The sequence below is a fragment of the Mesocricetus auratus genome, unplaced genomic scaffold (genome assembly GCF_017639785.1).
Source record: "Mesocricetus auratus isolate SY011 unplaced genomic scaffold, BCM_Maur_2.0 Super-Scaffold_100024, whole genome shotgun sequence".
Taxonomy (NCBI): domain Eukaryota; kingdom Metazoa; phylum Chordata; class Mammalia; order Rodentia; family Cricetidae; genus Mesocricetus; species Mesocricetus auratus.
The window spans coordinates 23,426,051-23,451,118 of record NW_024429205.1 but is presented as its reverse complement, the minus strand read 5'-3'; the positions used below and the strand labels follow the sequence as shown (position 1 = coordinate 23,451,118).

The 25,068-nt window shown below is 43.7% G+C and overlaps 1 protein-coding gene across 5 annotated transcripts in view; it reads left to right on the top strand.

Moving 5' to 3' along the window:
- Positions 1 to 25,068, top strand: part of Capn13 (calpain 13) — a 91,033-nt gene that overhangs the window by 4,672 nt on the left and 61,293 nt on the right. For 4 of the 5 annotated variants that reach the window (XM_040730925.1, XM_040730927.1, XM_040730923.1 and 1 more), the window contains exons 2-4: positions 9,297 to 9,530; positions 21,807 to 21,879; positions 23,255 to 23,370. In XM_040730925.1, the coding sequence (XP_040586859.1) occupies positions 9,297 to 9,530; positions 21,807 to 21,879; positions 23,255 to 23,370 (423 nt within the window). Of the gene's footprint in view, positions 1 to 6,716; positions 6,868 to 9,296; positions 9,531 to 21,806; positions 21,880 to 23,254; positions 23,371 to 25,068 lie in introns of all 5 variants that reach the window. The other variant, XM_040730926.1, reaches the window with a different exon arrangement.

Here is a 25,068-nt window from a genome sequence, read left to right as displayed (position 1 = left end):
CAGCAATAGAGGGGTAAGGACTATCTTCAAGAGCACCGTCTAGAGATGGGTCACAGCACATGCATGTTTTCTGGCTGTGTGTGAATGGATGAAGAAAGGCATATATACTTAAACACAGTAAAAAGAATCTCAACCTTACTGCCTGGTAATATTTAGGATACATAAGATCCTTTCTCTTTCCGTACATATTCTCAGCACCATAAATATAGGGCATACATTTAGAAGGTAGGGGAAACTTTGAAGAAAGTCCAATTTGCTTCCAAAGGGAAAAACTAAGGCTAGGGGGAGCAATGCTATATATGAGATCAGAATAGCAACATAGATCCTCTCTGTTCTTTCTATCCCCTAGAACTTCCTGAGGTGTTCCTGTCGGTTAGGAACCCCTGTATGCTTCCTGAGGCTGTGAGGGTGGGAGGTTGGGAGGCTTTGTTCACGAGCCAGGCCAGTGGGAAAGAGAGTGGTGTGGCTGCCATGTCTGCTGACCCACAGAAGGTATCTTCCACACTCTGTGCTCTCAATGCCAAGCTGTCAATCTCCTTGGCAGCCAGCACTGAGGCTAAACCCAGTCACTGGCAGGCAATGGATGGTTCTATTCTGAGCACTCACTTCTCTGGCACCTGCTATAGAGCCGGGATGCTTCACTGCTTCTAAATCCGAGCGTGGAGAGAGGCTTCTTTCCCGGCTCCCACTCCCGTGGCCAGTTGGTGGGCTAGGGATTATCTCGGAGGATGGCGGGCACTTGCTCACTCCCATCCCTTTCAAGCCTGATTAAGGGGAATGGACAGGCGCCATGTGTTACTGCAGGCTGGACTTCCAGCCCTGAAGCCGGGGATAGTGCAGAGGCCCCCCAAGTGCTGCCCAACTTCTCCCACTTGACTTTGAACCTCAGTTTCCTCCTCTGCAAATGGAACACACTGCGATCTTTGTGATGATAAATCTCGCTTGTGATAAACTATGAGATAAGATCCTGGGCAGACCTGTGAGGATTATCCTCATCACATTAATTGATATGGGAAGGTCCACTCTAACTGTGTGTGGCACCGTTTCCCAGCAGGGGAGGCCTACACTATGGAGAGCGGAGAAGGCAAACAGCCCATGCCTATACCACTCTGTTGCTGTCTCCTGCTACGTTGACTTCCCCGCTGCGATAGACTATACCTTGAACTGAGAGACGAAGCAGCCCCTTCTCTCATAGGTTGCTTTTGCCAAAGTGTTTATGCAACAGCAGGAAAAGAAACTGCGAGAGTTTTCTTCTGAGACTTGCTTTTCTGGGAGACATAACCCCCAGCCTTGGCTTTAGACCATAAAGGGCTGGGAACTCCCTGAGGTGTCTGAAGCATGAACATAACTCAAGGCCAGCAGTCACCTTGGAGTTTAGTTCCGTCTTCAAGACCTGCCACCAATGCTCATTCTCACACTGGAGCCTTCTCCCCCTCTTTGGGAAGTTCTGAGCCTTCCACCAATGGCAGACAAGCCTATGCACAAGGCCTCTTTCTTCTCTCCTATCTCATGCTCCCTTTCTCTTTCTCTCCCTTCCCCCTTCGTCCCCTCCCCATCCTTCTCTGTCCCCAGTCCTCCCTCCCCATTTGCTCTGTGGACTGGCCTCTCCCTCTCCTCCCCTCAATCCCTCCTCCTTTCTCTCTCCCTAACGCTCCTAGGCGTGTCAAGGAGGCACATAGCTAAAAGTGGTTTGCACGGGGTGTTTTTCCGCCAGAGAGCAGTTAAGTGCCTTATTTTCTCCACTCCGGTAACTAAATTATTCTCCACGTGTTAAACAGTGTAATTAAACACATACACATGAGAGTGAGCAGGACCCTTCCCCCACCCTTCCTTGTCCCTTGTCAGCAGAGAGTGTGTGAGCCCCAGCCTTCAAGCTCTGTTAGTTTTAATTTGAGTTGTGGAATTAGTAATGGGTTTTGCTGTAACACTGTTGAGGGAAATAGATCGCTTCTCGTGCAGGGTTTGGGCACCATTTCAAATGAGTATTTGTTAAGGGGAAAGCCGTCCCTTGTCGTGTTCTGCTACATTACATTAGATTTATTTCCATTGTTCTGAAAAACACCAGCCAGGAGAGAGAGGACTGTGTGCATCACTCCTGGGCAAGCAACAATTGAACACTTCTTCCTGTTTCTTAGCTGACTGGGAAAAAAATATAAAAGCAAACCAACTCACCCTTTGTGGCTAGACTATTCCAAGTACTTTCTGTAGACAGGGACACCGGGACAGCTCAGGCACCTGTCAGTGCAAGGCCTGGGGGAGCTGCTTTCCTGGGCCTGTCATTGGAAGGAAGTGACTGAGTGAGTCGGTGGTGGGGAAATTGGATGCCGAGGAAAAGTAATTGGGTAGAGAGAGCCCAGCAGGCCAGAGTTGAAAGCGATCTGCAGGCTGCAAAGACTCTTCTGCGTCTGTTTGCAGTCGTGCTTGATGAGTCCGACTGAAGCTCTGTCATGCTCTTCCTTGTTCCGTGGCATTTCGTGTCATTAGCAGCACTTTTCCTGGGTGCTGCCCAATAAGGCAGCCACTAGTTGCACGTAGATGGGTACAGTTAAATGCAATTTAAATGTAAATGAAATAAAATGGAATCAAATTAAAAGTCGGTCACTGGCCTTATACCAGGAGCTCAAGGGCCACACGTGCCTAGTGATTCCTGTGTTGTATGTGACAGCGTGTTAATCAGAGTTCTCTAGGGCAACAGAGCCAAGAGAAAGAATATATATATTAAAATCTTACTTACTAGACTGGTTTGCATGATGTGGCCAGGTTATTTCCAACATAGGCTGTCTCACACCAGAGAGTCCAAGAACCCAGTAGCTGTTCAGGGTCCAGAGACAGTCAAACTGCTGCCTTCCCAGGACAGCTATGCTCTGAAAGGCTTGGGAGCTGGGATGCAGGGGCTGGGGACAATGACATTTCTGTGCCCTCCCTCCCAGGAAACTTATTTAGATACTGATCATGGTCTCTAGGCCCCTTGCCTGCTTGACTGGACTTCTTCCAGCCTGTGTATCTTATTTGTACAAATTTAATAAAGTCACCCACTGTTCCAGGTGGATATGACTAGCATGTCAAAAAGCCTGCCTGCAAGTAGAGTGAGTACTTACCTCCCTACTCAAATTCTACTCCTGCTTGGACAGGAGAGGGAGGGAGGGAGAGCCAGACATACAGACAGAGAGAGAGAGAGAGAGAGAGAGAGAGAGAGAGAGAGAGAGAGAGAGAGAGAGAGAGAGAGAGAGAGAGAGAGAGAGAAGCAATGGGCCACTTGGAACATAGCCTCTAGTACTGAAGCCACACATTCAACACCCCAGAAGACCATGAGCAGCTTAATATACAAGACTAGAGCAACACATTGCCTTTGAAGTTCAGACCCCAAGCATAGTCCTGCTCCATTTTAAGCATGAAATTAGATATACAGAATATTTTCTTTTTCTTTTTTGTCCAGCATAATCTTTTCAGTGATTAGATGGGAATTTCATACAATGCTCCCCAGTCACACTTGCTTCCCAGACCTCTCAAGTCCATCCCCACCCTTGTGACCACCCCCCAAGAAAAGAAAAACACACACCAAGGCCAGTTTGTATTGCCCATATACTTATTGGAGCATGGTCCAATGCCCAGAGTATTTTCAATGAAGTTTTGCTAACTTTGACCCTGCTCTCTCTGAATGTGTACAGTTAGCCTTCTCATGCAAAGACAGTTTTGTGTCAGTCTGGGTCACACTTCATCCCCAGAGTTCTGAGGTCATGTAGAGTTTGGATTCTGTCAGCTCTTGGGTTGTGGCTCTCTTCTATTTCCACTGTTAAACATGACAGAAAAGTTGCAAAGGATCTTCATTTAAATCTCAGCAGGTGGAAATGCTGAGCAGGGCAGGGCAAGGGTCATAATTCGATGACCACCACAGTACAGTGATTCCCAGGTAATCCCGACTCACTCATCGGCATCTCTGGGTCAAAGTGTGAACTGTGGATCCTGTTACTGTGATGCATTCTCCATCACTGTGCTACATTGCACAGTGCTTCCATCTGGCAGGATGCACAGCAGCCCAAGCCAGCTACCACCTTACATGTACAGGAAGACAAGATTTTTATAGAAAATTGTTTTTAAAGACAGGAACACTACACACACACACACACACACACACACACACACACACACACACACACACACACACACACAAAACGCACATCCTCCAGCATTATTTGCTAAAAACTCAAAATGTTCCTCATGAATCTGTTTCAGTTTTTTTTAACCAGACTTGTTAAAGTTGCCATAGAGCTATAAAAATCCTTAAATCAGAAAAATTGTAGTGTTAATTAAAAATCAACTTTAAACAAACAAAAAAGGAGAAAAGCTCACAGTTTTTTCTATTAAATATCCACAACTGTTAGCATTTGGCTCAGTTTATAAAATCTAAACTGATACTTTAATATGTTTATGTAAATTAGAAGATAGTCATGTTCTTCAAAATGACACTGTGAAAGAAGATGAAGCCACAAGCTGGGTGAAGACATTTGCAACATATATGCCCAATCAAAGACAACTATCCCAAGAAGATAAAGAAGTCCTACAAATCAAAGAGAGAAGGACAAGCCAGTAGATAAATGTGCATAAGATATGAATATTCATTTCTCAAGGGAGGGAGCATGGATGGAGAAGAAACATATTGAAAAATGCTCAATCTTACCACTAACCAGGGAAACAAATTAAGACCACAAGGAGTTGCTACTTGCTCACACTAGATGGATACTAATGAGAAACTTGCCGATACCCAGAATCGCTCATGATGTACGGCAGTGGAGACTCTTTCTTCCTTGGAAAACCATGTACTGGCTTTGACTGCACATACACATAGTACACACCCAAAACGCCTACTTCAGGAGATCCAATCCGGAGATATTAGGGCGAGGTGTGCCCAAGCATATTTATGGCATAGCTTTTCGTTACAACAAAGAGAACTTCTAATATCTCTGGAGAGGTGGCTGTGTACGTTGTAGGATAATGTGTAAAATAGCAAGGAAAAATGAATGATGAATGTTATATAAAAGCTATGTACAGCACCTACTTTTAATCAACTTTAGATACAACTAACACATAACTGTACATATCTGAAGTGCAGACATTGATGGAACCGGAAGGTGTCCACACATGTGCTGTCCTTACCACACGCAAGATGAGCATCAGTGTCACCCTCGGCAGTTGTAATGTATTCATTCTTCTCCCTCACGTTGTGGGTGACACCAAACATTCCCGTCACAATTACATAGTTAAATGTACTTGTATGGCATGTGCCCCTTTCAGCTCGTTCCCTCATTCAGCATGATGATTTCTGAGAGTTATCAACATGCCGACAAGTATCAGTGCCATTCCATCAAAGAGACCTTTCCATCTTTCCACTCATTCAAATACTGTTAGGTGCTGCCTGGCCAGTCTTCCTCATGGCCACTGACATCCATTGCCTTCTATCCCAAGGTCCTAGTTAATATTCCTCAATTCCCTCGGATCTGCAAACTTCTTAGAATACATAATCAGTACCAGGAAAGCTGTTGGGTCAAACTGGAGTGAATTAGCCACTGCTGCAGATTGAGCTGAATTCCCTCCACCCCTACCAAGACTAGTATGTAGGAAACCTAGCCCCTAGCATGACTGCATCCAGAGATAAAATCATAAGGAACTAGCTTGCGTTAAGAGTAAGGCCTTACACAAAAGACTGTGGCCATGTATAAGAAGCAAGTGAGAACGCAAAACTGGGCCTCACTTCTGGCCTCCAGATGGGATCAATAAAATCTGTTGCTAGTGGGCCCAGTCGGTGGTGTTTTGTTATGCGGTTCAAACTGACTAAGACAGTTTTCCCCTCTACAGAGTTGTGTAGAGAAGGCTGGATTCAGCCTGTTTCATAGATGCAAAAGCCAGCAGAAGGGGAGGTTTCATAACCCCAACACCTTCACTCTTCCTGAAGCCGGACTAATTAACTTACACAATTACTCAGTTCCTACCCGTTCTGCCATTGTCATACCTCCCTGTGCCATTTTTCTTTGAGTGCCCCAAAAGATGCCCAGCAGCCAGCTGGACTTTAACCTGGGCACTGGTGGGACCTTTCCTGTCTTTCATTTCCTTTCCCATGTCAATGCGGTTGATTATTCACTTGTTCTTGTTTCTCTTACGCTGTAAGGCAAGTAGGGGGAAGAAGAAATGAAGCCCCCCAAAAGTGACAAGTGGGAAAACTGATGGGTCCTTTCTGGGACATATCATAGTGACACAGTGTCAAGTTCTGCAGATGAGTAACCCAGAAAGGAGAGGACATGGTAGGTGCGAGGCATGTGTGCTGTGTGTCTGTGTGCATACAAATACGTCTCTGTTAGCTGAATGGGCCTCCGTGTTTGTCCTTTCTGTCACCCATCAGATTCCCTGCCTTCTCCCCCCTTCCCACAGAGATGGACATGAAGTCCCACCCTTGACTGAGGCACCCTTGGTAATTGATAGCTTCTGGGAAAGGGAAAGGCAGCTGTCATTAAGGGTGGAACCTCTGGTTGGTCAAGCATGCTGTAGGAGATGGCCCTATGCCCAAGTGGGCGTGGGCAGCACACATTGGGTTTAAAAAGAAAAGAAAATGAGGGCAGGAAATTGAGTGAGGAGAGAGATAGAGGTGGATCTGGGATACGCTGGGTGGTGAATATGTATGCGAATCTCAAAGAATTAATAAAAACATTGTTTTAAATAAACAGGGTTGAAAAGAGAAAGATTCTTCCCCAGAGTATCCTACCTCCTTCAGCAGCAGACATCAAGTGCCACTGCCCTTGGAACATTGCCCTTCCCCCTGGCCTAGACAGCCCAGTGAATGAGTAAACAGTGGAGAACAAATATTAAGACAGAGAGGTATGATCACACTCTTACCCTCATCCTTCAGTTAATCCTAGCCTATTCTGGAATACAGTCAAGTTCTTGTCTTAGACGATGTCAGCCACTACATAACCCACTTATCCTGAAATGATAATGGTCCCTGTGCTGATAACAATTACCCATTGACCAGTTATGGTGTTCTGCATTATACAGGTATAGTTTCTTCTGGGTCTCAGAATGACCCTATTATGTACATAAAATTATCTCCATCTTACAAATCAGGACAGTGACTCTTAAACAGACATGCCTAAAGTCTGGCCAACCCACTACCCAGTAGTGGGCAATGGGAACTCTCTAGAATAGACCAGGAAGTCATTCCCTACTTGTAAGACCTTTGAATGATTCTGAACAATAAATGAAACAAAAATCCTTTAAACTTTAATTTTACATGCAATTATGGGCTCCTTACTAGCAATCCCATAATTGTGTTATTAAGGGTAACTATAGTGTGGTTTTCATACGCTAAAATTAGGTCATTGCTAGAGTCTTTCACATACTCCAGTTCAATATATGATGGAGAGGCAGGAGGCTGAGTAATGCTGTGTTGGTTCCCCGGTCTCTGAGCACACACACAATTGGCAAACCCACAATTTCGTAACTCTTCATTACCAGGTGTCATTGTCATTATCTTGAATTGACAAGCAATTTCTACCACTGTTTTCCTGCTCTTGAATGATAGCTTGCTGTTACTCCAGCTCTGTCACTACTATTTAATTTGTCATGGGCGCTCTGTATAACCCATTGCAGGTGGTGAGGTGTACAGAATATTTTGGTTTGTTTTTTCCCAAGAATTAAACTGAAGAAATACATATACCATGCTAAGTAAAGACAAATCAATTGGCCTGTAGTTAACCATTATTTTACCTTAGGTTAAACTATATGGATCTGATTATATTTCGCTGTTTTTGATCCACAACAATGCTGCTTTTATAGCTCTCAGTCTAATAACGCCAATGTAAATTATTCATACCTTATTTGGGAGAAATTATAAGTACAATTTCCCTCTGAATATGCTCGTACAATGACACTTAACTGGTGATATTCTGCCTGTGAATTCACACTCAGTAATTTGCCACATACCACTACCAAGTAACTGCGAGATCATTGCAAAGTTATTTTAAGTTTGCATATGTTTTTCTGGGATTCACAAGTCCTGGCTGTCAGTTCGTGTTATTCCCTTATAAGTTACTTCTCTGTGTTCTCTTACTCTTTATCGCTTGATTTCTTCACTGTGAAGCAATAGCGTGTGGGGAAAAATGGGCATTGGGACTTTATATGCCACCTACGTATACATGTGCCAAAGAAGCTTCACTAGCAGGACTTTAAGATCTGCAGGGGGTTTTCATGTCCCACTAACAAGGTGAATTTTGAACTGTGGTCCAGGCTAGCTTCACAGATGGAGGACGGGATGGATATGTTGTTGGATTCCATCTGCTCCACCTGTAAGGCCTCCTGGACAAGAATCCTAAACCTTTGTTGAAAAGGTATTAAGGAAGTTAGACACTGGCATTTAATGAACTCCTCCTGTGTATCAGCTTCTTGGTTGGGCCAAATCTTATTTAATATCATCACAAAACCTGTAAGTCTGGTACAATCAACCCACATAGGTGGAGAGATTAGTTCATAGACATAGGAAATATTTCAGTATTATAAACCCAAAAGGTAGATGATAAAAGTACAATGCAAAGTTTAAAACCCAAGTGGTTGTCAAAACCCCAAACAAAACAAATGAGTAACACAGCTGAATTTGACTTTCCAGTCTGCCTTTCTAGCCATTTCCCCCAATACTTAACTATTCCAACCCTAATCCCACTAAACTGTCCAAGTCACTTCAAATTTCCCATACCCTGTGACTTCACAAGCTATTCAAGGCAGCTACAGATACTCAAAACATTGCCATTTTTCCACCTGGTAAATTCTTCTTCCTTCAAGGCTGATTCAAATGTCACCACCTATGGAAAGTCCTCCCGGGCTGTCAGAGTTATGATGCTTTCTCTTTAGGGTCACAGACTTTGTACTCGTTTTTAATTGAGTGGTGTCTGTTGAATGATAGCTGGTTGTTGAAACGTCTAATCCATCTTCCTCACTTGATAATGAGCCCCTAGAGGATAAAGATCGTGACGCATTTGTCTTTGGATTGCCAATGTTCAGAAGAGTGCCTGGCACAAGGTTAATGCTCGACAAATGTTCATTAAAGGGGCAAATGCCCTCGTAGTCTCTGGTTCACACAAGACCACAGGGAGATGCTAGCGCAGTACACCAAGCTGAGTGCAACAGGAAGTAGGGATGTTAAATTTCAGTTGACGCTTGCCCACCCAGGGGCTCTATACCAGGGAGCAGCAGGGATCTGAAAGTGAATGCATTAAAATGTGCTGGTGCTGATCATTTTTCTTTTTCCTCACCAGAAAGAACGGATTCCAGACATCTCTCCAGAGATAGCCATGGCACACAACCCAGAACCTCCACCAGAGACCTCCGTGGTCAAGTTCAAGAATCAAGACTTTAGGACCTTACGGGATCGGTGCCTGAACAGGGGTCAGCTGTTTATAGATGACACATTCCCCGCCGAGGCATCTTCCATAGGCCAGAAGTTGCTCAAAGGAAAACACCTTTCAAAACTGGAGTGGAAGCGACCACAGGTGAGTGAGCCCTGTCTGGGAACACAGAAGGCGCTGCCAATCTGGGAGCTGTGAGCCATGGCATCTCCCAGTGAAAAGAGGGTGGGCCAGCCACAAACCAAATTGGAAAGAAAGTAAGTTCATCTGGTTTGTCTGCCATAGTCTTTTGTCCAGTCCAAGGAATGAGAAGACTCTGCTCAGAACGGAGCCTGGACCACTGCTTCTAACTCAGTTCTAATAATGACCTCATCAGCAGATTAAAACATCCCAGTCCTATGACTAGAAAAACGGCATGTCATGAATCGGGAGGCTGTGCTAGTTGGTCCCTAGGATCTCTCCACCTCTTTAATTGAGCCTATCTATCAGTGTGTCACCCTTTATTCTCTTCAGGTGTCGGTGTCTTTATGCTCCTTTCTTCTTACCTACTAGAATTTACTCTAAAGGAATATATCATGTCGGTCATTTATACTATAGGATGAATTTAAATAATTGCTTTGCCTCTCTTTTATAATCCCATTCTCAGTCTTGTAAAGGGACTTCAGACATCTCCTGTGACATCAGAGAGGTAGCGCAGGGCGGTGTTCGAATCACCCTGACTCCCCCACCTCAGCAGACGGCTGCTGACTCTACCTTGCAGTAGGGTGAGCCCTGCTGTTTTCGAGAACTGTCTCAATATTAGAGCATGAAGCTCTGTGGGAAACGTTGCAGCAGACTGAAGTTTCTCATGATCTCATCAGGACTCTCATGAATGCAAAGGAGATAAACAGGAAATGCTTTGGGATGCCTGATGCTTCCTCTTCATACCTCCGAATCTGCCAATGCAGCCTGAAACAAGAAAATAGTATGAAGTCTGTCAGTGGATTCTGAGAACAATTCAAAGCACTGCTTGCCAGCCAAGCACTGACTAGGCACACTGGGTAACACCAGACTAGCCTCTGGTGATGCTGGGAAGAGGCTGGGAGACCTGGGAGATGCTACATTATCTCTCTTGCCCAAGGCTATGTAATTTAGTTCTGCACACAGAAAAGAGAGCTCAAGACACTGAGCTCTGAAGAGAAAACTTCTTGCCTAGCCTGAACAGTTATATCTCTGGGGAAGGAAAGGGCTAGTGGAAACGAGGTGGGGTTTCAATGCTGGTTCAAGAAAGCTCAGTGCATTAGTGAGTTTTGTGTGGTTTATCCCATCAGTCCTTGGCAGCAGTTCCTTAGTTATGGCTCTTCTTTTGTCTTTACCACCTGAGGAGGTAGACAACTCTAAAGAAATTCTGAAGGGTCACTTTACCTCCTCTGTTGTTTTGAAAAGACGAGGTTCATTTAGAAAGTATTTTTGTTTCCCTCACAAGGTGCTGAGCAGTCTGTGTGAGGCCTTATGGCATTGAGAACTTAATAACATTTCTATTTAGAAATGTGGACAGTGCCTAATTGTAAATTCCAGTCAACTTGTGATGTCTGTGGGGGACAAGGAGAAACTGAGGCAGTAGAAATGACTCATACAGAATCAGACCAGAAATCCAAAGGAAAGGGTTAGAAGCCATGCTCATTTTCCCATCATGCCTCACACCCAAGTACTTACCCATATTCTACTAATGGTCAGTGTTTATTTCATCATATATTCTCAATTATCATATTTCCTAATGTGTCCCTTTCCAAGTTTAGCATTGCCTGTATTTATATACTACTTTCTAAAGCTTTCCATGTAGTTTATCTTACTTGAAGCCTTTATGTGTTTTAATGTTACAAGAAAGATAACGGCTGGTTGGTGGTGGCACAGCACTGGGGAGGCAGAGACAGGTGATCCCTGTGAATTCGAGGCCAGCCTGGCCTACAGAGTAAGTTCTAGGACAGGCTCCAAAGCTACAGAGAAACCCTGTCTCAGAAAGAAAGAAACAAAGAAAGAAAGAGAGAGAAGGGGGAGGGAGGGAGGAAGGAAGGGAGGAAGGAAGGAATGAAGGAAGGAAGGAAGGAAGGATGAATAGAAGGAAGGGAGGCAGGAAGGGAGGGAGGGAGGAAGGGAAGAAGGAAGGAAGGAATGAAGGAAGGAAGGATGAATAGAAGGAAGGAAGGGAGGAAGGAAGGAAGGAATGGAGGAAGGGAAGAAGGAAGGAAGGAACGAAGGAAGGATGGAAGGAAGGAAGGAAACAGGCTTGTGCTGATGCTATGCTTGACTTTGAGATGACTTGGTTAGAGAGAGAAGGACCCAGGAGTTGGATCAAGACTTCCCAAGGCCACATGCTGTACTTTTACCCATATGAACTTGCATGCCTAATAAGGGTTTGTCAGGATTTGGAAGAATAAATAAATGAATGAGTGGGTGACTATCTACAAATGACTCATTCAGGTTTCAAGCTCATATGTACAAGAGAGAAACATCTTGTTGACCAAAGAGAAAACCCAGGAACCTGTCTCTTTACTGACTATTGTAGCTTGACTATGCAGAGTATTGAAAGAAGAGCTGCAACCAACCTGGCCCAGGCCTCATAATAAAGCCATGATGCACATGGTGTGGTGACTTTAAGCTCTCTGAATGATTTTTAAACTATCGTGAGGAACTATCATGAATTCCATTCCTCATATAAAAGCAGAAACAGCATAGAATGGTCAGTCTGAAGCCACACAGCTAAACAATCCAAGACCTATATGCCTGACTTCACAATACATTGTCTCCTATAAACTGTCATGGTGAACTCATGCTGTATGTTATATTCTTGGCTGTTGGTTGTCACAGATATTTTATGCACCATTAGACTCTCCAATCTCATATGGTCAACCAGGAACCAACCCTTCCATAAATTCGATCTCTGTCCTTAGATGCTCTCTTTGTTCCATTTCATAGATGAAAAGTAATAGGGATGATAAAAGTACAATGCAATGAAAACTGGGTCTGATGATTTTAAGGAGGGACTGAATGCGATGCTTGGTATCTATCACATTGTAATTACTTACTACACACTAACCATTGCTTCTTTGATCCCTCGATGTTCTTGGGCTTTCACAGTCAGAGAATTCCAGCTTCAGCCCTCAGACAAAAAAGTCAGTGAACGTTTCCAAGGAGATATGTAGGTCAGAGAAAACTGTTGGGGGGCTAAGTGGCTGCTGGGAAGGGATGTGCCACATACGTTTCTTCCAATGTCCTGTATCCCATCTCTGCTTTCACAGTCAAACCTCCCCCACCTACAGCTCGCTTCATGCTCGCCCACCGGTCTCATTGGCTCACCTGCTCCAAGGCTCCATAGCCCATCTCTAGACAGTGGAGAAACTCCATACTCTAGGCAACTGCTAAGCCACCAGGGACATTAGTCTTCCTAGAGTAGCTGTTCAGTAGCTCCAGTTCAATAGATTCAACAATAACCTATAAGTCAGGGGCCTGAGACCCAGGCTCAGTTTTCATCACAGAAAGGCTGTTTCATGTCCTATAACTCCTTTTCTCTCTCCCTGTTTCCCTTCACCTATTGTATTAGTTACTTTTCTTGTCGATGGTCCAAAATACCTGACATAAGCAGCTTTTTCCAGCTGATGGTTTAAGGGTATTGTCCATCATGGCTAGGAAGGCATGGCAGCAGAACAGAAGGTGACTGATTGCAGACAGGAAGCAGAGGAGACGTTGATGTTCAAAAACATTTCTTCTTTATATTTGTTCAGAACATTAGCCCACGCAGTGGTCCCACCCACATTGAGGACAGGTCTTCCCACCAGATTAACATAATCCAGAAAACCCCTCATACATATGCCCACAGGTTTGTTTCCCAGGTGGTCCTACATCCCGCCAGGTTGACAGTCCAGATTAACCACCACCCTTACATTTCCTTTTCTCGCTTCTCCTTCCTTCTACCAATGAATCCAGTGTGTATTTCTGCGGGAATGTCGCTGAAGGGGAATGTTTCTCACAGCCTGGCCCATCCCACTTCTCTGCAAGGGATGCCCAACCCTGCTCCTCACTTCAGCTTGGGCTCTGCAGTAACCTGTGACCTTGCAGAAAGGGAACTCAAGGATTCATCATTCTTAATGTTTCCTATAACCTCTGCTCTCAGTAAAAGATAATGCCAAGAATTAAACATGGGGTATGTGTGCAATGCATTCTCTAAATTAAACTTGGTAGTTAGATGGCCCCCTTTTAGGAGAATTTTTATTCTGTGGCTAATAGTAATAAATCCCGCTTACTGAGTATGTACATAGTTGAGGTATTATACTAAGTGCTTACATGCAATTTGTCATTTAATTGCCCTCACCATCCTGTAAGGTGGATGATAATATTATGCTAACTAAATAGATCAGCAGTGTCCCATAGCCCTTTAAACAATGATGGAGTTGCTCACTCTGCTCCTTTCGCTGCCATGGGCACCAGTCAAACGTGTCTACTGAGTACTTGAAATGTGAACTGTTGTGCCAGGGGGTTGAGATGGAAATTTTACTGTTGTTTAAGTCTAAATCAATGGTTCTCAACTTTCCTAATGCTGCAACCCTTTAATACAGTTCCTCCTGTGGCGACCCCCCAACCATAAAATTACTTCATTGCTATTTCATCATCTGTAATTTTGCTGCTGATATGAATCATAATGTAAATATCTGCTATGCAGGATATCTGATGTGAGACCCCCACAAAGGGATTTCAACCCAAAGGTTAATAACCGCTGGTATAAATCAACATGTGTAACTATAGCTATCATAGTGGACAGCACAAAGCTGAAGACTATAGCTTGCCACCTCGTCACCAATGTGGGTAGACTGAGGAATTGGAATGTCATCTTTGACCTTGTTCAAGGAAGAAATAATCCACTTCTCTACCAAAGAATGAGACGAACTGAACTGAAGATTCTAGTTCAGTTCACGGCTCCATTGTGGACCCAGTCTATGGTGATTCCAGAGCAATGCATTTGCCAGCCCAGGAAATATCTTCACGTAGTCAGAATAGCTTCTGATGGGATCATTCACTGGCTAGAAGTGACTCACTGAAATGTATTCTTCATAAAAAGAAGAGGGGAAGAGGAGATGGAGATCTGAATGTGGGGTAAATAGTAAAGATGTCCCATCATGTAACAGTTAACAGAAGGCACTGGAAGTAACTGTGCCAACAGCCAATTGCCATGGAGCCAAAAAATTTTTTTTGATGACAACACATCAGAATTCTCTCAGAAAAACAGGAAAGGAATTATATTGCCACCTGTCCAAGCAAAAGCCTAGTCACCATCTGGAAGGACTGAGTGACAAGATGATGAGTCTAATTGTTACAGACTGAATATGAAATGTTCCACGGACTTAGGTGCTGAGTGCCTAGTCTACAGCTGATGGCAGCATTTTGGGTGATTCTGGAAACATTAAGAGGTGAGGAAGTCGGTAGGAGGAAGCAGGTCATTGAAGGGCATGCCTCTGAAACTTATACTTGTTCTCCAGTCCCTTGGCTTCTCTACTTTTTGTGCAGTGAACATCCTCACACCAGCACACCGTCTCACTACTCAGTGTTACAGCTAAGGGCATCAAGGAACCAACCCCCGCAAATAGTGTTTTAAAGTAAACCCTTCTTCCTCTAAACTTTCCCCAGGTATTTAAGTCACAAGGGAAACTAATGTACATGTTTTACTACCCGAGACCAGCACTTTGTGTGGGAAATTCATATGTGTATTCAAAGAAAATACTGTAAGGCAAATGTTTCCCATACTGAGGTGATATCTCCAAAGACAATCAGGAACAGTGAGTGGCTTCTGTGGCACCACTTCAGATGATGTTTGCCAAGATTTGCATTACATGGGTTTCTGACATTCCTAATACAAAAGAGAGTAACCCACACTTGACCTGGAGAAAAGGACCTACACCCTAGACTTAAGTTACTATGATTACTTAATGAGACAATTACTTAGTTTGATGATTCTTGATGGCTTATGTATTATTTGGATTTTCCAAGTACCTGACAAAATCTATAGCATATGTATATGCATATCTATATAGCACTGACATATAATTATATATTATTAGTGGATTTATCAACATCTCTATTGATAACATGTGCTCATACACTAACCCTATTAATATACCTATCATTAACCTATTGATGTATTTATTGGGAGAAATTTGTTTCAGTATATTGGCTTGTGTAGTTCTGGAGGCTAAGTAATACCATGATATACAGTCTACATCCTAGAGACATGAAGTCTTAAATTAGTGGCCTGGGAGCCAGGGAGGCCACAGGTCTGATTCCTAGTCTGGGACCAGGAGACCATTTTGTCAACTCAAGCTGAAAGTAGGCAAATTCATTTTCCCCTTTGTTACAGACAGGTACCTGATGAGTTGGATAGGATCAGATGTTGCCACCCACACTGGGGAGGGTAGACTACTTTACTGTGTCTATAAATCCAAATATCAATCCACCCACCCTTTCTTTAACAGACACACCCAGATAAAATATTTACCAAATAAATGACTCCCTGTGATCCAGTTAAGTTGACATATCTAATTAGCTACTACAGCTTCCTTTGGCATACCTAACATATCTAAGGCCTCAGCAGCTCTGTCTATCTCAAAGAGTCAAATACTTCAAGCTGGGAAAGTCACTAACTATTGCGGCGTTAAGAGGGGAAGAGAGAACCATGGAAGCAAACTGCCATGGAGCATACCACCGGACTTCTCTGAGCCTGGTTCCTTGCCCTGGATGGCCTCAGAGTCACCTGGGATTACTGTCAGTCTTTAATGCTACCTCTGGCTGACCTACTGATTCACAGGGGTGGAAGGCAGAGCTTCAGGTCTGCAAGGCTGCCAGCTGATTCTGAGTCACCATGTGGTGGTAGTTCAACACAGATCTCTTCTAGGATCTTATCACGATAACTTCTCACTGCCCTGGTTTGCCAAGTTCCCAGCCCAGGGCTTGTTCCTTCTCAGTCACAGTGACACGTGTTCCATATGGGCCTTTCCTTGAGGAAGCCAGATGGACAACCTGAAAGGCTCTAATTATCCTCGTCCTCTTCCCACCTTCCCTCGCTGATTGAGGGTGGAGTTGTAGAGCCCAGCATGAGGCGTGGGGCAGACACTTGAGGGACAGGAGTTGAAGATACTGTGTCTACCATTGATGTGTCCACTGTTAGCTTGCAAATTTGATATTGGCTATTGATTTCAGTTCTATTCTGCTCATAATGAGTAACTTTTTGTTCTTTTGCTTATAACTCCCGTTATTTTGGTAAAAGGTTGCAAGTTCATCGAACACCCTCATAGCATTTAGCAAGAGTATAAAATTTCCTCTGTTTGTCCCATGTAAGTATTTTTTGTGTGTTACTAGAGATCCTGAAACGAAAATATCCATGCATGTTTCATTCCTGTGAAACTTCCTTCTTGGTGATAATGAGTTACTCTAAGTCAGTCTCGTTTGTGATGTCAGCATGTGTGTGCATGCATGTCTGTGTGCACATGTGTATATATTTACGTATTTGTGTTTACTCTCAGGTTGCACATAGACTTCAGGGGCTTCTTAAAAGACAGTACAGCTCTAACACTGAAACTGTAAATGATACAGGGCTTGTTTGTCCCCTGAAAGTTTAAGAGAATGCAACGGGAAAACTGCATTGATAAATATGCTAGGGTAATAGTCTTTGAAATCTTAAAAATAATGACCAAGATCATTGTTTGGGGTGTCATTTACTAACTTAAGTAATTTTGTCATTATTAGTATACTGCTGTGTTTTTATATTTCTAAAATCCATTTTTATTTCCAGTTGTATTTGGGTTTCTCTGCCATATTTTTCAAAGGTCAAGTTCTATGTGAAGCCACTATCCAGAGCAGACCAATTTATTTACCTTATTATTCTTGCTGTGTTTCTGGCTTATTTTATGGCTTACAGGTTGTTTTCTTTATCACTTCCTTCCTCCCACTTTTGTCCCTTTCTTTATATTATCTATGAATTGACTGCTTAATTTATGTTTGATTCTGTCTTGTTTAATAATGGATGCATTCAAGGCTATGGGTTTGTCTATGAGCATAGCCATTTTAATCTTGCAGCTGTCACACAGGAGAAAGGAATCAATAATTATTGAACACACACTCTGTCAGAGGCTGTATTAAAGCGTTCCACATCCTTCCTCATTTGCAAATGGAAGGACTCATCCTGCTCTGGGAGTCTGTTTTGAGACCGCAGGGAATAGCCTAGGAGCGCAGCATCTACCACTTAGTGAGAGTTTTACAAATGGCCGCTGCTGTCTGCTGCAGAGTTTGACTCTCTCTCAGCTGCCCTATGCTTTTGTCGCCATATTACACATGAAAGCATTGAGCTACAGCAAAGAAGAAGAAATGTTCAAGGTCTCCGGGTCACCTGGGGAGAAATGTCGGGGCAAGATTCCATACGCAGTCTGTCTGCAGGGACCCTCCAGACACAGTCCCCTCCTGTGCAAGTCACCGGTGCAAAGCTAACAAGGCAGCTGCTGAAGAGCTAAAAGTTAACTACAGGCTTGGCCGTGCTCCTGGTCCAAACTCCCATGGTCTTCACTTTCTCCTGTTACATGCATATGCGTGCGTGCATGTATGTGTATATCCTGTTACATGCATATGTGTGCATGCATGTATGTGTAGTGTATGCATGCATGCGTGTATGTTTATCCTGTTACATATGTATGCATGTGTGCATTTATGTGTAGTGTATGTATATGTGCATGTATGTGTATATCCTGTTATATGCGTATGTGTGCGTGAATGTATGTGTAGTGTATGCGTGCGTGCATGTATGTGTATATCCTGTTACATGTGTATGCATGTGTGCATGTATGTTTATCCTGTTACATATGTATGCATGTGTGCATTTATGTGTAGTATATGCACATGTGCATGTATGTGTATATTCTGTTACTTGTGTATGCATGCGTGCATGTATGTGTATATCCTGTTATATGCATATGTGTGCGTACTTAATGTATAGTGTATGCATGTGTGCGTATGCATGTGTGCATGTATGTATAGTGTATGCTTGCATGCATGTATGTGTATATTCTGTTACATGTGTATGCATGCGTGCATGTATGTGTAGTGTATGCATGCATGCATGCATGTATGTGTGTAGGTCACCAGTATAGATGCATACATGGAAGTTTAAGGACAATTTCGGCTGTCATCTTTCCTAAGATACCATCCACCTTGATTTTTGAAATGAGATCTCTCACTTTTACCTGAAATTTGCCAAGTAGACTGGGCTAGTTGGTGGGTAAGCTGCAGGAATCTGACTGTCTCTGCCTCCCTAGTGCTGGGATTATAAATGTACCACACCACTCCTAATATATATATTATATGCTTATAATTACATCATTTCCTCTTTCACTCTCCTCCTCCTAACCCCTCCCATGTGCCTCCTCCCCTTGCTCTCGCTCTAACTCATGACCTCTTTTTCTTATTGTTACACAATGCACATGCACACACACACTCCTAAAATATAAATGCAGCATAATCAGCCCACATAATGTTACTTATGTGTGTATGATCTCAGGGATCACCATTCAGGATTGAATAACCAATTTGGGGGTTGTTCCCTAGGGAAGGCTTTTTCTCCTGCTCTTGGCCCCCCTTGACCACCTGTAGTTTTCTGTCCAGTGTCAAGACCTCATGGGCTTTCCCCTTCCATGTTATCATGTCTATTGGTACCATCATTGTTCTGTGCTGTTGAGGAGATTTCACACGAGTAGCTTGTCTGGCATTCTAGGAGACAGAATCTCACAGTAAACTTCCTGTTCCTTTGCCTCTTATAATCTTTCTGCCCCCTCTTCCTCAATCATCCCTGAGCCTCAGGTGCCAGAATTGTGTTGTAGATGTACTGGTTGGGACTGGGCACCACAGGATCTCTTGTTTTCTACATTTTAAACAGTTGTGGTTTTCTATAATGGTTTCCACCTGTTGCAAAGGGAAGTTTCCTTGATTAGGCCTAAGAACTATACTTACCTGTGAGTATAAAGATAAATATTTAGAATATATTAGTACTATATATTCTAGAATATATTTAGAATATATTAGGGATTGTGCTGGTTTAGTAAGTTGGTCGTTGTAGGTTCTTCATGATCCATGACTTCACTAGCCCAGGGGTAGATGGCTAGATTTCAGGTACCAAGCATGGTTTCCCTCTCGTTGAGCAAGCCTTTAATATGGGGTCTGGGGCCCAAACTCAGGTCATCATGCTTGCTCGAAAGGCAAGTACTTTACACTGAACTATCTCCCCAGATTTCTACCTTCTTTCCCAGTTCCTATGTGGAGTATCAAAACTGATAGGAGACCTCCTTTAAGATATCGAGTGCCTTTCCCCAGTAGAAAAGGGGTCAATCCATGGTCAATAAAGTGCACACACATTGTTTTAGAGCCAACTCTGCTGCCAGCGCACAGGACCATGGCCCTTCAGAGCAGTTTCCATTTGTGTGAACTGGGAAGATTTCCAATTATACCCTGTGTTAGGAACAAAACATGAGGAACCTTGGCGGATTCCATGGCAGGAGAGGGTGACCAGGCGTGGGGTGGGGGGAGGAGTGGACAAACATGCTAGGCAGACAGAGCTTAAGTGAGAAGTTTTATTAGAAAGGGGAGGGGGGAGGAAAGAGAAAAGAGGTAAAGAGACACAGACACAGAGAGGACCGAAGAGAAGAGGGAGTCCTGTTTGCCCCAGGGGAACAGCGGGAAAGAAAGGGGGAAAGAAAGAGGGAAAGGAGAGAGCAGAAAGGGAGTGCAAGTGGGCAGAGGTCTTTGTTTTAAAGGGGTCCTTTGCACTTGGGTTGACCAGGGTGCTGCCTGAGTGCACTCTGCCAGGTGACGGGAAGGCCAACATAATGCCTGGATCCTTACGCCCTGGCTGTATAACAGAGGGGCTCATTGGAGATCCAAACTGTGCCTCTCCTGGCTTATAATGGGGCCAATTCACTGCCAAGAAAACGAATGAAAGCTGGTAGGAAGCTGCCCTTGCTCGAGAAAATGCAGGTGGGTGCCCCCTTGCTTGTCCTCCATCCATGTCCTCACCCTCACCAGAACCCTCTGTCAGCACAGGACAGGCTGGGAGGGTTGTCCATGGTGTAGGTCTCTGTCCTTTTGTAGCTGCTAGGGCCCAGCTCTCTGGGGACTTATGTGTCAGTGTGAAAGGAAACAGTAGTGTAGCAATTACACAAACATATACAGTAGAAGAGCCACATAGAGAGTTACAGGGGAAAACCCCATGGCCTCCCTGAGGGAAACAAATTTAGAGGGCTGGGGGACTCTGGAGGAGGAGCATATCTCTACTCCAGTGTGTCCTAAAAGTGTCTGGAGATCCCCCTTAGGATCTCCAGATGTCACATTTTGACACTGTTTTATTCCTCTTCTGTGGCAGGTAAGTGTGTGGTGGGGACTAGATGCCAGGGGTAGATAGAGATTTCTCAGACTGAGTCTGCAAGTAGGCGAGGGGGTGGCCAAAGATCTGAGTAATTTGAACCTTATGTCCTGGGTAGCATTTGAGTTGTTAATGGCCAAGCTGATTTCTAAGATATGCAGTTGTACTGGCTGGTAGTGTGTGTCAATTTGACACAAGCTGGAGTCATCAGAGTTGAAGGAGCCTCAGCTGAGGAAATGTCTCTATGAGAGCAACCTGTAAGGCATTTTCTCAATTAGTGATCGATTCTGAGGGCCCAGTCCATGATGGGTGGGTCCTGTCCCTGGGCTAGTGGTTCTGGGTTCTATCAGAAGGTAGGCTGTGCAAGCCATGGAAAGCAAGCCAGTAGGTAGCTCCTCTCTGTGGACTCTGCATCGGCTCCTGCCTCCAGGTTCCTGAACTGCTTGATTTCTTGTCCTGACTTCCTTCAATTATGAACAGCAATGTAGAGGTGTAAGCCAAGTAAACCCTCTTGCTTTTTGGTCATGGTGTTCCATTGCAGCAATAGAAACCCTAACTAAGACAGCCATTTTCTAGGAAAAGCTTTACTCAGAGAAAGTGTAGTCCTGATATTTTTCAAAGTCTCTACTGACGAATGGATCCTATTCACTTTTATTTGTTTATAACCATCTAATAAAACACAGGCTTGTTGGGAGCAGACAGTCTGACTACCATTTGATATAAAGATCTTCAGACCTTATTTATGAAGTTTTCTTGTGCAGTTTCTTTGTGCGTTTATTGCCTGTCTTGTCAGCTACATACACACCCCTCTGACACTTGCTTTCCCAAGACCCATAAAACCCAAAAAACAAAGGAAAGTTTCCTAATTCGTATTTTAAGCCCCTACTTAAGAATTAACCTCTATGTCTCAAAGATGAAGTGAATGATGCTGTGGGTACCACACTGAGGCAAAAAGGAGTAAAAGAGGCTCATAGCCTTTCATTGTCTTTTGTAAGGATTTGTCAGAGGATCCCCCTCATTTCATCCTGAAAGGTGCAAGCAGATTTGACATCCAGCAAGGAAGAGCAGGTAAGAACTCCACAGCTTCCATCCCAGCCTTTTGACTTGTTCTTCACATGGGAAGTCATGGTCTCTTCTTCTTCTTCTTCTTCTTCTTCTTCTTCTTCTTCTTCTTCTTCTTCTTCTTCTTCTTCTTCTTCTTCTTCTTCTTCTTCTCCTTCTCCTTCCTCTTCCTCTTCTTCCTCTTCCTCCTCCCCCTCTTAATCTTCCTCTTCCTCTTTGTGGGGGTCACATTTTGAGACAGGATTTCTCTGTACAAAAACAGCCCTTCCTGTCCTGGAACTAGCACTGTAGACCAGACTGGCTTCAAACTCACAGAAATCAGCTTGCTTCTCTCTCCCAAGTGCTGGGACTAAAGGTGTGCACCACCAACCCCCAGCTGAGAAATTATAGTCTTAAGCCAAGTTCATAGACACTTAGCTAGCTTCCAGCCTGTAATCTGCCCATTAGTTTCCCCTAACTGGAGAAAGGAAGGACTCCTCATTGCCACTTCTGCCCTGAGCACAGTGGCTGGCATTCAGAGAATTGATGCTGTTGACAATGAAGGGGGAAGCCTGAGACAGGAGGGAAGCGTAGTCAGAAGGGCTCACATAGATACTTGTAGAGAAGGTCAAGGCTACTAATCCATCAAGAGGAAGCAGAGAAAACTTCTGCATGGGCTGGAGAGTCCCCTAAAAGGGACAGGGCAAACATTTGCAAAGAAAAATACAGGTGCGTTTTCTGCAATGTATAAAATACCATTGCTGATTCTATTCAGTGGTTAAAACAATTGCTGGATATCAGCCCTGGGAAACTCTAGGAAAAAGAACCAAGGAGCAAGTTGAACCCCTTAATTGCCAAAGCCTAGTTAGGGCTTCCCTGGCCTTCCTCACCAGACCTTGCTTCACCCCCTGTCTCCTAATACCTACTGTCATTAGTACCTCCTCTCCATCTCACTTAGAAATGGCTTGGTAAATCCTTTCCCCAACTTTTCTCCCTCAGAGGGCAAAACTTCAGCATACGTTGGCCTTAGCTCCAAACCCCAAAATTTTCACTGCTCCAAACTCTGAAATGTCGTGGGTATGACATACATGGTCAAAACACAGGTGTGAAAAAATAAGCCTTAAATTCACCTCCAATCTGGGTATATGAGAGAGGTACATGTGAAGCATAAAGGAATTCATATTTAAATGTGGGTCACATTCCCACAATAGTTTATTATGTATGTGAAAACAGTCCAAAATTTAAAATCATTTGATAATGTTCTGGTCTCAAAGATTTCTGACTGATATTCACTCTATTTGTAGGAAGATTTGCTAACTCTGGTATCCACAACCTGTAAAACACAGAGAGGGTATGATTTCTGGTTAAGACCAGTCTCCATTATGGCTTTATTTCCCCCCAGGAGACTGCTGGTTCCTGGCAGCACTGGGCTCCCTGACCCAGAACCCAAAGTGTCTGCAGAAGATCCTGATGGACCAAAGCTATTCACATCAGTATGCTGGGATTTTCCGGTTCCGGGTATGTGCACAAGAATACTCCTTCTACGACGGGGAACTCTTGTGAGTCGGGCCTGGGAGCCTGAGCTGGAAGTGGCATCTATGCGTCAGTGACCCCACCCCCTCCAAAACAGGGTTCTGCCTTCCACTTATGGCCCAGCCACACATGGAGCAGATGAGGGGTGAGCTGCTCGCATGGAATTAGAAATGGTGGGAACAGGACGCGAAGGTGTTCTCTGGGCGTACTTTTGGGGGGGGGGATGTGACAGGAAGTGGATGAAGTGCTGACCCGGAAGCTATGGTGATGGCCATTGAGTTCTTGCCTCTTATTCCTGTGCCACGCCATGGTGTTAGCGACAGGAGCGTCACAGGGACTGCAGCATCCGGGAGGTCGTGTTCTGCTTCATTATTCATTCTTCTTTTCTCAGACACCTTTGGCAATCCTTGCACATCTCCCTACCTGGGGAATTTCAAAATAATTTTGTCTAATTAAACAGAAAAGCCACTGTGATGTAGAATGGGACAGTGTGCAATTTATGTATTAATTTGAAAAAAAATCACATTTTTATTGTTTTAATTATTCCTTTCCAGAAGCATGCTATATCTTTCTGTTTATTCAGAACTGATTTTTATGCCTGCCCATAAAATGTTACAGTTATGTTTTCGTATTGGTGCTGTACCCTTCTTGGTAAATTTATTCTCAAATATTTTACAACTGCATAGCCAGTGTCGAGTTCTTTTGGCTCTCCTCCCCCACTTTCCAAGTAGATGTTGCTGAAAAAGAGAAAAAATGGCCACCTATTGTAGAATAAACTGTATGGACACCTTACCAAATTCTCTCTCTAGTCCTCCTTTTTCCCTATGGCTGAGTCTGGATCATTTTAATTACCTCATGATGTGATCTTCAAGCAGATGGAGTTGTTTCTCCTTCCTTAACGCCCCTAGTTGTTATTTTGTTCTTTTGTCATGTCATGCCCTTTGAATCAGAGTGTCAACAGCCAAACTCTTAGCTCCTCCTGATTTTAGTAAGGAGCCTTCCTGATGCCACCAGCTTCTGTTTGTTAAGGGCTTCAGTAGAATTTCTGTGCCTATGTCATGTCGGAAGTTATTTTCTGCATTATGTTGTTTTTAAATCATGTTTGAGTTATACTAGCTTTATAAAGTGAACTATTATACACTTGATTATTTGAAATAATTTGAGTAATGTTTGCTAATCAAACATTCATCAAAGTAGACAAGAAGGGAAGTATAATAGACAAGAGTTAGGTTACCTCACTCCACCTCTTTTTAAAATATGACTTAGCTCTACTAGTGTACTCAGGAGCTATTAATTGGTTTGCACCACTTGTTTCTCTTGGAGTTATTTCTTTTTTTAATTGTTATTTTTGAGATAATAACATAACTACAATATTTCTGCCTTTCCTCCATCTAAACTCTCTTATATATCTCTCTTTGTTCTCTGTCAAACTCATGGCTTCTTTTTTTTTTCATTAGTTGTTCATATATGCCTATATGTATATGTACATACATACATATATACCTAGACATAACCAGCTCCATCTGTTTAATGTTACTCGTGTGTATGAGAACTAGCTTTCAGGGTACCAGAAGGTACCATGCAAGCTTTCAAAGGAGTGGGACCATCGACAATCCTACCCAGTTATGACGCCTATGAACCATAGCGAGGACCATCATAGCGCAATAACCCTGAGGGTGCAGT